The sequence below is a fragment of the Pollachius pollachius genome, assembly GCF_949987615.1.
Source record: "Pollachius pollachius genome assembly, chromosome: 7".
Classification (NCBI taxonomy): Eukaryota; Metazoa; Chordata; class Actinopteri; order Gadiformes; family Gadidae; genus Pollachius; species Pollachius pollachius.
In genome coordinates, this window is record NC_136940.1 from 22,917,686 (window position 1) to 22,934,710 (window position 17,025).

At 50.4% G+C, this 17,025-nt stretch overlaps 1 protein-coding gene across 1 annotated transcript in view; it reads left to right on the forward strand.

Annotated features, from left to right (window-relative positions):
* LOC307078094 (rho guanine nucleotide exchange factor 18-like) overlaps positions 1–6,114 on the forward strand; it is a 33,004-nt gene extending 26,890 nt beyond the window's left edge. The window contains 4 exon segments of the mRNA XM_079739700.1: positions 217–306; positions 308–566; positions 1,380–1,499; positions 2,440–6,114. Coding sequence (XP_079595826.1) covers positions 217–306; positions 308–566; positions 1,380–1,499; positions 2,440–2,717 — 747 coding nt within the window. The 3' untranslated portion in view covers positions 2,718–6,114.
* The last annotated feature ends 10,911 nt before the right edge of the window (positions 6,115–17,025 follow it).

Sequence of the window (17,025 nt, forward strand, 5' to 3'; positions counted from 1 at the left end):
TCTCTGTCTCTCTTTCTCTCTCTCTCTCTCTCTCTCTCTCTCTCTCTCTCTCTCTCTCTCTCTCTCTCTCTCTCTCTCTCTCTCTCTCTCTCTCTGTCTCTGTCTCTCTGTCTCCCCCCCCCCTCTTCTCTCTCTCTCTCTCTCTCTCTCTCTCTATCTCTCTCTCTCTCTCTCTCTCTCTCTCTCTCTCTCTCTCTCTCTCTCTCTCTCCCCTAGGTGGCCCCTCTGTCGGGCAGCCTGAACGGCGAGCTCCTCCTGAAGTCCGGCGACGGCGCCGCGGCCCCTGACCTGGCCGCGGCCCAGAAGCCCCCCGGTGCGGAGCAGCATGTCCATGGCGCCGGCGGACTTCCAGGAGCGTCCCGAGGCGTCCCTGAGGCGCGAGGCCAGCGCCTCGGGGACGCCGGCGGCCAAGACGGAGGTGCCCCTGCACCTGTTCAGCACCACCAACCAGCAGCACAAGGCGCTGGGCGTCCAGCAGCAGATCCCCACCAAGCTGGCCCTGCTCAGCCGCGGAAAGGACAAGAGCACCAAGAGCATGAAGGCCTCCCACCGCAGCGACAGCAGCGGTGAGGGGTCCCCGCCCAGTCGCTCCATGTGTTGACGTTTAGGGCATTCATACAGAGAGACATTTGTCCGAAGAAAGAGGAGCAATATATCGCTGTCGGTACTAGGGGTGTGAACGGTTACAAAAAATTGTTGCGACCCCCTTTTTTACTTTTTTTTTCCCGTGTACACGGTTAACCGTTTCTTTTTTATTAATTAATGATTTTTAAATTTTTTTTTTAAAAGTGGACCGCAGTCGCGCTATAGGGGTGTTTATTTGTTTATCAACGCGGCGGATGCGCGCGCAGAATGATCGCAAAAAGGAAATTTGTTTGACCGGTTGCCATGGTTATCTCCGTGTGGCTAATTTGCAGTTGCGGTGTTGATTAGGATGTTGTCAGCTTACTGTTACATTGAACTGTAATCAGAAAACGCGGTTATATGCTTTAGACCCTATAGTATCTGTCGTATAAAGGCTGGGACGAATTTCAAATTGTAAATATGTACACTTTATGTTGAAAGTATGGACCGTCGCGATTCCCAAGCCAAGCACTAACGATACCTAGGTTAACCCGTTCCCCGTGTACAACAAAGATAGCTAGGATAAGATGCTACACGATGATGGGTAATTTTAAGTGCAAGGACGGGCAACATGCAATAAGTGCGTGCATTGAGTGCCGGGACGTCAGCTTCAACCTGGTGGAGGGGGGTTTTGAAGTGGCTTTTTACTTTTTTTACGATTGTGTATTTCAAGGCAATCTTGTTTTTGTCCTAAAACTCTCTTTCCTCTCTCCATGTTGTCTCCTCCTCCTCTCTCCCCCCCCCCCCACCCCCAGCCTCCCTGGACACGAGGCAGATGCTCCCTCTGAAGCTGTCGGCCCGCGACGACAGTTCCCTGAAGGCCAGGCGCTCCATCAGCCCCCATCAGCCGAGCCACGGCCTGCAGCACCAATCAGGTACCCCCCCCGCCCCACACAGCTGCAGAGTGAGAGGGGAGGCTGGGGTTTGACCCAAACAAAGGACACTGCGTTTCGATCCCCGGTGTTCACAGCCTACCCCTTTTCAAGGCATCATTCAGCAAGATGCCCTAGTCCTTTTCCTCCTCCTTAATGCTGTGTTTAGGTCGATTTTGATAAAAGTCTCTCCTAAATGACCCGATAGTCATGGAAAGATGGTACACAAAGTTTACCGTCCGTCCAGAACTTACTTCTCGCTGCAAAGGGATGGGTGAACACACACACACACGCACACACACACACGCACACACACACACACAACCACACACACACACACACACACACACACACAACCACACACACACACACACACACACACACACACACACACACACACACACACACACAGGGCACACACAGGGCACACTGTGCTCCACCCAAACCAACAGGCGGCCTCCGTTCCCAGCCCTGCCGTGTGTCAACACCTCTCGCCATTCCGCATGCTTTGCGCTGATTAATGTCTCCGCGCGACGCTGACTCACACTTAAACACTCTTTAATCCTATCCATCACAATCGGCCCTCAAAACAACCGCTTGGCACGGTGTCACCGGAGTGTCTTCACTCACACCGGGCTGTGTGAAGCCGGCCAGACTCACAGGGTACAGGGGGGGGGGGGGGGGGGGGGGCGGGTGGCTGACGGACAGCAGGGCCTCAGACAACGACGTCTAGCGCAGCGGGGTGTATACATTGGGGACGCTGTTGACCGTGAAGAACGTAAGATGTCTCAGGGCTGGATATGAAACTCCCAGCATGTCCTTCAGGGTCCATTTCCCCCAACAGCTTGCGACGAAGCGGGGCACTTCGGCCGCGAGCTGTGGGCCGAGTTTCCTCCGCTCTCTGACCTCGTCCGTCTGTCCGTCTGTCTCTCCCCTCTCCCAGATCCAGTCAGTCCCCCAGACGGCGGCCTCACTGACTGCCAGTCCCCCGTGCCGCCCACGCCTCCCGCCCAGCCCCTCCCTCAGCCCTCCGGTCCACCTCAACCCGCCCTGTGCCCCGGCCCACCCTACTACCACGGCCAGCCCCAGGCGCCCGGCGCCCAGACCCAGGGGCCCCAGCAACACCAGGGGCCCCAGCAACACCAGGGGCCCAGCCACGGCCAGGGCCCTCCCTACGGCTTCCCCAGCAAGGAGGACAAGGAAGACGTGATCTTCTTCTAAAGGTTGTCTGCCGCCTGCAGAGGGACCACCGGATGTTCTGCAGGTCCAGACCGGTCCATACTGGTCCAGACCGGTCCATACTGGTCCAGAGCCAGTTAGAGGGGCCATCAGTCACCTCCAGGCTGTCTGTGCTGAGACACAGGATGGGGTGAGGAACTACCAAACACACTCCCTCACTAACAAAAGCTCACGTTGGTCTCTGGAGTTCAGTGTGAAGGGACGCTGCGGCAGGTTCCTGGGGAAAAAAACGTTTTTTTTAAATCCAAATAGTTTTTTAAATTGTAAGTAGCAGAAGCACAACAGTGAGACGGAGGAGGCACAAAACCATTTGAAATGTGTCCAGACCCACACGCGTCCACGGTCACGTGTGCGCACACGCGTTCCTCCACCGCCACGGCCTCTTCACGCAACCTCAAGAATGTGTTTGTTTTTTTGTTTTAGTCCTTTTCTTTTTTCGGTTAATGTGGACAAGCACAAATCTGTGGTGTCGGGAAGGATCCGATGTAGATCAAGAGGTGGTGGTTGATAATGAGGTCATGGATGTTCAAAGACCTTCAGGGCAGACGCCGGCCTGAAGCAGCGACAATGGGACCGGGGTCAGGGTTAGCCGTTAGCCGCTAGCCGCTAATCCTCAGATCAACACGACCACAGAAGAGGTGAGCCTGTGTGCAGGAAGGACAGAGGAGGAGGTGTGGACCCCTACTGTGGACGATAAGCTCTGTTGACCCGGAACATTCCCTTCTCCCCCCTCGGTGAAATGTGAAGGACATGTGTCTGCCGAGAAGTGAAGCATTCCAGACGAACGATCGACTGAGAGAAGAAACCTTGATCTCTTTATGTTCCTCACAAAGTTGTACTTTGCAGAGAACAAATGTAGAGCTTCCAGGGTTGTCGTTCTTAACACGGCCTCTGTCTACAAAGCAGACTGTTTTTAAATGTGTCATCCATTCCAACGTGAATACGCTCTTAATTATTTTCCTTTTTTGATACGACTTCTTATTTTTTTTTATTTTAAATTCTTAAACCTTAATGGACCCCCATCTTAAACCCCCACCATTTCCATACCGAAATCCAGATGTGCTCACCGGTTTGCTTCCGCCAAACATGTTGTGTTAACGTGGACGACATCAGCGGCCCACGATGTCCCCGGCTGCAGCTGGTGTCCTGATAGCAGCTGGTACCTGGAATAGCTCCCAGGCCCCGGGCGCTGCGGAACCACGCATTATCCGCCAGCGGCAGGGAGGAGAAGCGCACACACACACATTCCTCCCTCCTCCTGAGTGACAGCCCCCTCGGGAGGAGAAAGGGATCCTCACCTGGTGAACAATGGCTCAGGGCGGCGTCTGCCCTCCCAGCGGTGGCCTTGTTACAAGGCATTTTCTCTCGGTCCTCTCTTCCCTTTTCGGCACGCGTGACAGGTCGTTTTTTGTGCCGACAGTTGAAGCCTCTTACTAACTCACACTAAGTGTGTGAGTGATAGAAGAAGAAGAAGAATGAAAGTTTCCCCAGCAAATGTTTAATTTGTTTTTTACGGGCACTCCCGGGGCTTTTATTGACAGGCAGTGAGGATGGTTTCAGTTACCTCCCGTTTCTCTCTTGAGGCTCGTGTAGTGGAGCTCAAACAGTACGGGCTGGGCTGCCGTCGGCAACTCAGTTCTTACCTGCAGGAACGATTTATAACAAACACGTCACCTTTTGTGTCCAGAAGATCATGCCCCCTTGACTGACGAGGCAGAAGGGACGAGGAAGACCCTGGGGTGAGAGGAGAGGAGTGAGAGGAGTGAGAGCAGAGGAGTGAGCGCGTAACATGTGTCCGTAGAGGTACCAGTCCCTGCCTGGTCCGTGCAGATATTCATGAATCATGAAGCGGAAATGGAGTGCTTATATCCAAACTATATTCAGGACTATTCTCCAGATAGATGTGGTCAGTTTGTGGTTATCTGAGCTGTGGGCCTTTCACCGTCTCGGAGAAGTGATTTGGAGGATTAATCAGCGTTTTCTTATGTATATATTATCCTGTACATACGTTATTTCTTTGCGTCATTGTCCCTCTTTTATGTTCATCCAGGACAGTTGAACATACCAGTGCTATTTGGTATAATAAACTGTGTGTGTGAATACAGATGTTTAATTATATACACGCACAGTTGTGCATGTACATTACTGTACATTTAGAACTGCAATTTTTGGAACCCTCAAATCGAAGAACAGATATCAGTGAGGGGAAACTGAACGGTTCTCATATTTAAAGTCCTTGTTGTGCGGCGCAGATTCGTCCATCTTGCTCTTGTCACCGAGGCGTGCGTGTAGCAGTCTTTCCCAGTAACGGTCTAGTCATTTTTAAAAGAGTAGCCAAAGAGACCTTTGGACTGAACTTATCTGTTCCTGCGCTTTTTAATGTTTTTAGTGTAATGCTAGATTGTGACGGCTTAATGAGTTTTCCTAAGCGGCCAGGAGATGAAGTAACCGTAGTCCAACGGGAATCTATTAAGACCGTGTACACAAGCACACGGTACTTAAAACGGCTTCGCAACTGTTTGCAGGTAAGACCTTAATGACATGGGATAGTCTGTGAGTGGCGTATTCAACCCTGGATCACGGCGAGTCTTGGCATTGGGGAATAAGTATAATACTTTGAAAGTTATTTTGGGCAATGTAAACACACTCCCAGAATTCCCAGCTCCTCGTGAGGCGAAACTCCGAGAGCGTTCCCTGGGATCAAACTATTTTGATGCAGGGGTTTCCCTCTGTCAGGGCCCTTTTAGATATCTATTCAACGGGACGCCCGTCTTCTAAACATTTCACAGAGGAACGTTGTTTCTCAAAATGAACCTTATCTAATGTTTTTCAGTGTGTTGCGCTGTAGAGCGAGAGAGAGGGGCACATTTCTTCCCTTGTTGACTTGAAGAGGTGGCCCGTAAATGTGTATGCATTTTTGTGTAAACTGCATTGCTTGCTTTCACAACACGACAATGTCACATTTCAAACTTTATCAAAACATTTCAGAAGTGTGTGTGTGTGTGTCTTCTGCACACACACACACACAAACACGTGAAAACAAACACAAGCACTGACATGCAAAGTGGACCTGTAATGTGTAAACCATGGTGTTTACCTTTCGTTTTCTCTGCCAATTCACACTAGTCACTTTGGATCGTAGCATACTTGAACGGGAAAATGAATGTTTATAATGCATATTATTATCATTATTGTGTCTGTGAAGTTGTTTTACAGAGAGCCGACTAATTTAAATTTTGTAGCACACAGCAAGAGCATTGATTACTTTTTATTTTTTACCATTTTATTTCAATCACCGAGACGCTAGTGAACTGTGGACACAAAGTGCTGCCTTAGAGAAATCAGAAAATTAGTAATAAATAAAGTCTTAAAATATGAACCGTTTTTATGTGTTTATTGAACGCATTCCTGTGGAAAATGTTTTGGATTTAAATTAGATTTGACGTGACTCCCATCCTCCCTTGTTCAAAAGGCCACATGAATGTCTTCCAAAAGATGCTAGCCTCCCATTCAGAAAGGAACATGGACGTCTCCCTGTTCCGGCTGAGTTTTGGGTTCAGACCGGCTAATACCAGTCAAATTATGGAGACAAAGGCTCTATTTTAAGGAGCTGTGGTTCAGTCAGTTCCTCTGTTATTGCTACTACTGGTCACAATGGAGACCCAGAGTTTTATTGTCTGCAGTCATTAGTGGCTTTTCTTCTGTCTCCTCCAGCGACAATTATATATATTTGTTTCCAGTGTTGCCGAGGGATGCTGCCTTCTCCATTGCCGTTTCCTTCTTGTTTCCACCTCCCTCTTGTCGTCCTTCCATCCTCTTTCTCTGTCGTGTCCCCTCCCCAGTCTCTCCCGCCAGACTGAAGCTCTGTGCGTGAGGGCGGGGCCTGCGGTGGTTACGACTGTGGCCCGGTGAGTGTGGGCGGCCATAGCTGCGGTGGAGATTCCGCCTTCCGCCGCAACGCTAGACAAACTAACGCCGCCGCGCAGACAGTCCGGCCCGACAGACCTCCCAGTAGTCTTGTAAAATAAGCGTGGCCAATTTGATTTCACAGTCTGCTGATGCTGTCGGTTTCTCTCTCGCTCCCTTAAAAGTTCAGCCTCTCTCGCCCCCTCGGCGTTCCCCGAGCTTCTAGATTTAGTTCCGGCCTCTGCTGGACGACTGTGGGCAGCGCGAGAATCCTAGGCCCATCTGGCCCAAGGTCACGCAGGAAGCGACCGTGATTATTTTGGTACACGATGTTACTGACAGAAATGTACTGCCAGTGAGCTTATCTTCTGCCTCAGCAGCCGGCGTGTGTTGTTTTACTGCCTTGAACTCCCAACAAAGAGCTTCTTGTTGAAGACACACAAAGACGTTGGAAACGGCCTTCCTGCAGCTTATACCCAAGGTGAATATAAAGAGATAGCCGGCAGTAAAACAAGTTCCTTGTCCCTACCGGCCTAAGCCTTCTGAGGCTAGTTGTTTTAGTGCCCTGGCACTGCCGTATTGTTTGTGCTGGGAAGTTTATCTTGGCAAAGCATGCCATAAAATTTTCATGTTGTATCTTTAATCAGATGCCGAAGGCACGCAGAACAATAAAAGGTCTGTGACCTACAATCTCGTGTGTGTGTGTGTGTGTGTGTGTGTGTGTGTGTGTGTGTGTGTGTGTGTGTGTGTGTGTGTGTGTGTGTGTGTGTGTGCGCTCGCTCTCATTTAGATGGGGCCCTGCAGTTCTCTTGACGAACAACCCTCTATTCTCTCTCACTCTCTCGACTTCGAGATTTACATCAGGGCCCGTCGTCCTAGCAACGGCGCCGTGTTGTTCTGCTGTTTCCTTGTTTACGGGAGCAGTAAAAGCCTGATTACGCTCCGTATCGGTTTCCTCGGGTGAACCGGCCGCCTCGGTCCGACCTAACACCGGGCTGGGCTCAAAGTTCAGGGATAGATGAAAGACGCAGATTGTTTCCGCCAGACGGCTCACCTGCTCTCCCCCCGCCCCCCGAATGAAACGGCTCCTGCAGCCGAGGATAACGACGCAGAGATGTAGAGAGATCCGATCGGGTTCACGCCACCCTCCGACCCTGAACAGGCGCCGCCGGTGACGTGAGGGCGGGCGCTTGGACAGGAAGTGACCGAACTTGATGTGATGCTAGAATCCAGAAATGGGGAAGGGGGTATACGTACCCCTAGGTGTAGTTTGGAGTACTGCCGGAGGTTCTGATGGGAAAAATGATAACTTTTGGTCAGTTTCAATTCTGAAAGCTAGATGAAAAAGTGGTTGAAACGTGAATCTGAAAACAAGCAGAAAGGAGAAAAAGAGTGTATCCAGAAACTGGTTTTAATGGGGGTCACCTCTACATGCTCTGACCCTCCCCTGGCGTTGGGCTTCTTTTGTGGGAAAAATTTGCCAACAGTTGCACGAAGCACAGGCCCATATTTCTCACTAAATTCTGAGTACTTGCACCCTTTTAATGGTCATGTTTACACTGCCAAATAGAACGCATAGACATTATTAATGTTGAAAAAAAGTGTTTTGTGCCAGTGAGAGTGGTACTCAGGTGAAAAAGTATCTTCAAGGGGGTACACTGGCAGAAAATGTTTGCGAACCACTGCTACAATCCATCAATTTACATTCTGCTGAATCTTCCATTTGTTGTTGGAAAACGAATGTTTTGTTGACGACCTCTGCGCTATTAAAGCTAGATTTGGACGAACACACCGCCTCATAAATAACGGGCTTATAGCTTTCCATTGACGTCACAACCTCAGTCTGCGTCTCGCGTCCTCATTAATGAACCCCTTCAGCGTGGCATTTATGATTCATGCAGTAAAATGTAATTCTCGCTGCCTACTCCTCGGTGCTTGTAAGGTCGCTCTGCAGGGCTCCGTCGACTAAACCTCACTGTACCCCTCAGTCGGGGGGGTGCTCCGGGCTCCCTGGGCCGGCGGCCGGGTGGGGGGTCTCTGCGAAGCGGCAAATGAGCAATAAGAATTCTCCCCTCATCCACTCTCTCTTTCAAACACACACACACACACACATTTGAAAGACAGCCCTGGTGCTTAAAGTCAGTCCCAGCGCCAAGACAAACAGGGCCCCTGGCACTTAGCATGGAAACCTCTCTCTCTCTCTCTCTCTCTCTCTCTCTCTCTCTCTCTCTCTCTCTCTCTCTCTCTCTCTCTCTCTCTCTCTCTCTCTCTCTCTCTCTCTCTCTCTCTCTCTCTCTCTCTCTCTCTCTCTCTCTCTCTCTCAACGGGAAGATGTGGGCCATTTACTTTGCAAAGTTGCTCTGCTGGAAAAAGCAAAATAACAGAACAACAGCAAGCAGTGTATAGTTAAAATTTTTCATAATGGTCATCATCATTTTTGTTTGTTACTCCTTTTTAAAAAAGGGAGGATTTAATAGGTGGACAAACATGTGTTTGTGTAGCAAAATAGCTCTGGGAACAGGAGAAGGAAAAGCATTGTGTGGTTTGGTTTAGTGGGCTGGGAGTGCACGAGAGAGTGCTTAGGACACTCTTGAGAATGGCCCTGTGAAGCAAAGAGGATGTCCACAGCAAAACATCTGGTGTGTGTGTGTGTGTGTGTGTGTGCGCACTCTGTTGGTCTCCGTTGGGCTCTCTGTGTATCAGGTAGAGCACACACACACTTTGTCCGGATTCCCCACTTAAACCCACCTCTATTATCTTAAGAATCCCCAAGTGTCCTGTTCATCTTCCTGCGAGGGGAGCCTGCAGCCGGGGCACTTAACCACTCACAGGCCCTCGGAACATCACAATAAGTGGCGCTTCTGCTTTCAAAATAAAAGTCCCATTGTTGTGGTCGGGTGCCCGTCGGCTTGACAGCGGCTGGGCCAGGAGGAAGCTCCTCCAGCGCAGAGCGATCTCACTTCCTATGTTTTTCGCGTGCATCTGCTTGTGAGCCGATCAGCCCGGTGAGGCGTGTCGCCGGCAGGAGGGTGGGCCGGGTTTCCTCCCGGTCCCAGCGGACGGGCAGGCTGCCTGCACACGGAGCTGGAAGGGGGGGGGGGGGGAGACTACCTCCGTCTCCAAATGGACAAACTGGGGCGTGAGTAATGGCTTATGGCTTCCTCTACGGAGCTATAGTTCTGCCCTGCTTTCATCTTTGGAGGTCTGGGGATGGGGGGTCAGGGTGGGGGCAGTACTGGAGCTCATGGCCAATGTAGGACTGCTGGGGGGGGGGGGGGGAGGGGAGGGTGGGCTAGGGGGGATGCAAACACAGCCTCTCTGATTTAGGAGCTGGAACAGAGCTGTCGGTATTCGCTCCCAACCGGAACTGTGTGTGTGTGTGTGTGTGTGTGTGTGTGTGTGTTTGTGTGTCTGTGTGTGTGGGGGGTTGGTGGGCGAGGTTTATGTGTGTGTGTGTGTGTGTGTGTGTGTTCTGAACAGGCAGCTACGCAAACTGTAAAACAAGATAAGGCCGGAAAGGAGTTTGTTTATACATGTGCACAAAGGAAATCAGGGATGGATAAGGGAGGGCGGGTGAGAGGAAGGGGTGAAGGGAGGGAGAAGAGGAAGGGAGGAAGGAGGGGAGGAAGAGAGGGAAAGAACAATTGCATGCTGTTTATACTGTTTCAGTTGAAGAACTGTGTGTCGGATGTAATGAACTCTCATTCATTCATCAACCGCGTTATGTCCAGCTGCCGTCCCGTGCTGATTTACACACACACACACACACACACACACACACACACACACACACACACACACACACACACACACACACACACACACACACACACACACACACACACACAATCCTTCGTTTCGCAACAGTTCTTCTTTCTTCTAATGAGGATTTAATCCCAGATCCTGTCACTGCCAGGGAATCTTGGCAAACGTCTAAAAAGGGTGATATTGTAATTACACCAGCACCAGTAAACACTCTCTAATGCTGGACATGAGGACTTATCACAAACAGGCCAATGGAAGTTCTATTTAAAATCTATAATGGTGTATCAGTAAGTGTCTTTATGTAAACATTATATATATTGTGTTTTACATGGATAATGAACACAAATCTGTACCATTCCGTAACTATAATACAGACGTTCCCATATTATGCACCTGTCCGATCATAGAAACAATATATTTTCCTCTACACAGTCTCTACCATTACTGCTGTAAGACTGCTGCTTTTAGTCTGCTGAATGTATTTTGGTTTACAATGAAAGGGAGAAGTCCCCTTTTGTCTTAGAGATGTAGCTTGGGTGAAAGCTCCTGCATCCTCATTCTTCAGTCTGATTCCTTTCTATAAAAATTGCATGAATGTACAGCTCATCCTCAGTCGGCACTGAATCCTCTTCACTGGCTCCTGGCCGTCTCTCACTCTCCCTTTGTTTAATTATCTCTCTCCCTCACACTCGGCCTTCTGGGAAACTAGGTATTTTACAGCCAAGCAGAATGGTACATTCCCCAAAAGGGGAATGTACCATTCATGATTGGCTGAACAACCGTCTAGCTGAACAACAGCATACAAGTTGCTTTGTGTATTGTGTCGTCAAAGGGGGAGGCAGGCATTTGATTAAAGTAACTTTGATTGAAGTATTGTCTTAGTAAAGAAGACAACGGTTGATCTTCGGGGTGGCAAAGATCAACTCTGCATAAAGACTCAAACTTTTTCAATCCCAAGTCACCGTGAAAAGTGTGGTTCCGGGGATCAGACTCAAGAAGTCCAGCTAGTCCGGCATTCATCGTGTGTGTGTGTGTGTGTGTGTGTGTGTGTGTGTGTGTGTGTGTGTGTGTGTGTGTGTGTCGCCCCCTCTGCTGGGTACACAGATGTCATATTGTTGGTTAGGTATTGCATGAGGTGGCTGTGCATCGCGTGTGTGTGTGTGTGTGTGTGTGTGTGTGCGCGCTCCACCCGTTCCCTATGCTGAGCCGCAGTGTTTTTCCTGGTGAGGAGGAGGAGGAGGAGGAGGAGGAGGGGGGTGGGCGATGCACACGCTGACCCCAGACAGAGACAGAGGGTGCGGACACGGCCCAGTGTCTCTCTCTATTGTATTATTCATCCCAGTGTCACCTCTCATCTCAGAGCAGCAGATGAGCACGGCGAGGACAGCCTGGGGTCTTCTCCCTGACACACACACACACACACACACACACACACACACACACACACACACACACACACACACACACACACACACACACACACACACACACACTGCACGCCAACAGTGTGTGTGCGCATGTGCCACACTCGATATGCCTCTCTAAGCTGCGGACCATTCTTCTGAAGTTGTTTTCTCTTGACTGAAGAAATGAAAACTGTGTGTGTGTGTGTGTGCATCTGTCCCCTCAGGCATCCCCCCCCCCCCCCCCCCCCCCCCCATAGTTAGGACCCTTTCCAGCCCCCCTGGGAGCCACCCCCTCTCTGTGTTTTATTAATGACTCTGAGAGGCGGCCAGCGATCACTCAGACCTCGGACCTCCTGCTCACCGGGGGGTGGGATGTGTCCCTGGCCGGATGGGACTGGCGGGGGCAGGGGGCAGGGGGTTGTGGGTAACGGTGCCGTTTGTGCCAAATGAACACCGGTATGAGCGGCATGTCTGGAATGTCCGCTGGGTGTGTCTCCCCCGCCGCCCAGCGGGCCGGGCCGTGACGTGGGGGGCGGGGGTCTCGAGGGTCCGCGTCCCAGACGGCGGCCCCACCTCCGGGCGAGGGGGCGGAGGCGGGCAGCGGAGCGGAGCGGCAGGGGATGTGCACAATGGCGTTGTTTTAGCGGAGAGGCAGGTTGTCTCTAAATAAAAGGAGAGCGGGCCGGCAGCAGAGACCGGCAGCTTGCCCCCTGGCCGAGGTCTGACCGGGGGCTGGTGGGAACAAGCCTCTTTGTATTTCCGTGGGTCAGTATCGTACGTGTGTGTGTGTGTGTGTGTGTGTGTGTGTGTGTGTGTGTGTGTGTGTGTGTGTGTGTGTGTGTGTGTGTGTGTGTGTGTGTGTGTGTGTGTGTGTGTGTGTCCGTATACGTCTTCTTTGTGTGTGTGTGTGAATGCCTAACGTGTGTTTTGCATATGTCTGGCTGTGTGTGTGTGTGTGTGTCTGTGAATGTCTAACAAGTGTGTGTGTGTCTGTGTGTCTGTGTGTGTGTGTGTGTGTGTGTGTGAGTGAGCGAGAGTACCACAGTGAGTCCCGAGGCATCAAACACACAGAGAGGAGCAGTGCCTCTTCAAAGGCCCGGGCGTTGAACCGTCATCTTGGGGCCTGTCAGCCTCCTGTCAGCCTGCCAGGTCCACTCTGGTCCTCTGATGGAGCAGGCCCCCCCACCGCTCACACCCTTCCACTCATTGTACTTCTTTACCATTTCCGCATTCTTCCTTTAATCACCTCTCCTTTCATCTTCTCTTTTTTTCATCTCCTCTTTCTCTTATTTTCTCTCATCTCCTTCCCCCTCTCTCTCTTCTTTCACCTTTCATCCTTCCTTCTCTTCTCTCCTCCTCTCCTCTCCTTCCCTCCCCCTTCCTCCTCTCTCTCTCCTTTCATCTTTCCCCCTTCCTTCTCTTCTCTTGTCTCCTTCTCTCCTCTCCTCCTCCTCCAGGCCCTGGGTTCTCCCCCTGCAATTTACTGGGTAATTATTCCATTGTGTAAACAGCCATTGCTACGGACCAAACCCTGGCATGCCTGTAAGCATCCTCCTGTCACAGTGCACATCTATCTTCTGCTGTGTCCCGGCCGCACGACCTGTCACAAAATGGAAGCTTGAGCTCTCTCTTTGAGAGAGACAGACAGAGACAGAAAGAGATGGAGAGACAGAGAAAGAGAGAGGGAGAATCAAGGGCTGTCAAGAGTCTGTGGGGCCTCTCTGAACGCGCTCATGTAAACACACGCACGCCGGCAGGCGCACACATGCGTGCAAACGCACACACCCCCACACCCATGCACAAAGTTTGTTTTGTGTAAATGCGTTGTGTTCTGCTCACAGTGTCTGAATAGCTTCCTGCTGTAGCCGTTACCTCACCCGTTTTACATCTGTTTGCATTGACGTCACAATTTACATTTATTTGGATCAGAACTGAGGATCTCTGGATCAACAGATGGCTGGCAGTCTTGGTTGTTAAATGTTTTCAGCTGGGTAAATGGAAACGTAACTCCCGCCACCCGATATATATATTCAGATTTAAATCAAAGGCTGTGTGTGATTTTGGTACAGTGTAGGATTTGTATCTGCTGGTCTCTCTGCCTACAGCTGGACGGTTTCCACCACTGTTGTGCTCCTCCTTGTCCGGTTGTAGCTTGGCGTCTGTTTTTGTACACATCATGCATTCCTAAACAGCTCCCTGTGCTTTGTTTATCGTCAGCAACAGTTCACCCCGTCGGAGTGAATTTTTCATTGCCACGTCTATTTCTGGTGGCCCCGGAAACACACTGGGACTCGAACCCAGGAACCTTTTCGGTCGGCTGATAACACTCCCTTTCCCTCCTCTGCTGGTCTGTCCGCTGGAGATACCCAAACCAGACCTTTAGTAACTGTCCATACGCTCACAGCAACACAAATCATGTTAGAATGTTTTTTTTTTTTTGCAACTGTTGGAGAGATTTTTTATTTCTTTTTTGTTTATGAAGTGAATACTTCACCCGTTCACACGGAAGCACAGTGTAGAGGATGTGATCAGATTCCCTTCAGGAAGGATCCCAGATGATCAGGGGGAGGTCATGGTTAACTAAAAACGAGTTGGACATTGTTTTAGAATACCACCTAACATATGGCTGCCTTTCAGAGGCCCCTTAGGAGCAAGTCTGGGCAGTTTGGGGCCATAAGGTGTGTATTGATCTGCCCTCTTCCCCATTGGGGGGCTGGAGGCTTTGGGTGGGGGGGGCGGGGGTGTGAGCCTGGCCCCCTGGGGGGGAGAGGTGATTGGAGCTCCGTCCCCCCTGCTCTAATCAACGGGGTCGTGCTGGACGGTGGCGGCCCCAGCTGTGGTTCTCCGAGCTGCTGACACACGCCGTTATCTGGGCTGTGGGAGGAGGGGGAGGAGGAGGAAGAGCAGGGGGGGGGGATGCATCCACCCTCCTGCATCTGTTCCGGCTCGCTGCCTCCTTTCTAATGGGTTAACAAGAAGCAGTAACTCACCCCTGCACCTTCTCCTCGCTACCCCCGCCTCCACCACACTTCCAGACGTGCACGTGCATACACTTGAGGAGACACAAGCTCGGATGTGCATGCATACACACGTAGACAGCCACTGGATTCGCACGCACAGACACACGAGCAAGAACAAGCGCACACACACACACACACACACACACACACACACACACACACACACACACACACACACACACACACACTCTGAAGCACATTCATTCTGAACATATTGTAAGTTCACACACAGACAACTGGCTCGGTCCGGATTGTTGTGCTTTGTGCCGCTTGGTACTACTTCATCTATCTCCCTTTATTCTTGTCTATTCCTCCCTCCCTCCCTCTCTCTCCCTCCCGTACTCCCGTTTCCAGTGATTTTGGCAGCGGCACAGCCTCCTTTGTTTCTCTCCGACTTTTCAAACGTCTATTTATGCACCCCGGTGTAATTGTGTGCTGGGACGGATCTGGTTGGAAACCGTTTTGCATCACAATGGAGTCCCATCGAGCGGCACCACTCATCCTGCAGCGGTCCAGTATACCAGGCCCGGCTCCTCTCCTGTACGTGTGCGTGTGCGTGTGTGTGTAAAAGAAAATCCATACATTAAACATGTGATGGGGCCTCCCGTCCCCATACTGTCCGTATGCTTGAGCGGCTGCGGCCCGGGGAACGCCATGATGTCATGGCGACTGGAAAATAAAAAAGGGAAAAAGGACGCCACTGAGCATTCTGTTTACGTCTAATCAAAAGAGCCCTTTGAAGTCTGTCGGTCGGCTTTGAAAGGGTTTTAACGAACGCTGGTGCGTTACGTCACGCTGCGGTCCGGTTGAAAGTACTCCAGGACCCGCAAGCGTTGGTGTAATTCGTTGGACAAATTGATTTTTAAGCACAATTTAAGGAGAAGTCGATTATTTGGTAGAAAGTGACCCAGACATTGCATCTAGGTTTGCATATTTTTTTCCCTGATAAGCATGTGGGAGAGAAGGTTATTTGATATTCAAATAATCCTGCGCTTTCGCTTTTGCAAACAATGCAAAAAACAAACCCCACTTTCCATCGCCACACAACAATCTAGTCTCACGTAAATAACCTCAAACTTTAGCTTCAATTTGGACCTGAATCCCAGCAGTGCCTTGTTCGTGGTTACATTACTGTGAAATACAATCGAATCAATCGAATACTGTATTTAAAATCGATTACTGAAACCTATTGTTGAGAGAACAATATGGCCAAACAATCTTACAATTGACATACAAATGAATGTCACAAATATGAACACCTTTAACACAGCAATGCCACCAGGCCCTAGTTCTCCTACGTGAACAGTTCTCTGTTTGGCCGAGGAGGTGGGACGGGGAGGGCATTGGAATGGAGCCCAGGATATATTTCCATCGCCCAGTAAAGGGATACCGGCTAACTTCAGGACCCTGATTTACGGTTGCCACCCAGTTGTGGTATTTATTAGGTGCTCAATCAAATGGGTTCAGAATGTCTGGTCTGCTCTGAAGCTATCTCTTCTCAGCTCTTCTATTTCCTGTGTGTCCAACCCGGTCTCTGACATCGGTCACTCCGTGTACTTTGTTGTGAGACTACATTTGAAAATATCACTTCAAATATAAAATGCTATTCTAGCTAAAATATAAAGATACTACGATATTTGAAAATGAAAAGATTCTGTTGTCAAAGGAAATGACCACGATGTTGATGAAAGGACCAACCCACGTTTATTTAAGTAAAGATATCGTCACGTTGGGAGTGCTAGGTCGGCCATCTTGTACAAAAAACAACTGCCAGCTTCGGAACACAAAACACCTGTATAAAAAGTGTGTCTGGGTACGAGTGATGTTTTTTTTGTTTATTTTCTGTGATTGTGTTAATTAAACTACAGGCAAGAATGCGTGGCATTTGAAGGCATGCACCCACATCACAGCCCTCTTGTTACCTTGTTCCATCCAGGGACAAAAGTCCCTCCAATTAGGTGCTTTCCTCTCTCTCTGTCTCCCTCTGCCAGTCTGTGTTTAGGAATGTGCCGACCAGACAGCCAGCCACCCAACGCCCTGTCTCTCTCACTCTCTCTCTCGTGTGTGTGTGTGTGTTGTCATGGCACTTTCTCACTGAACCCTGATGGCTTGAGGATGACAGGTATGAGATGGACCCTAGCTAGCACCTGACTGGAGGTGGGAGTGGGATTAGCACAAGCCCTCAGAAGAGGT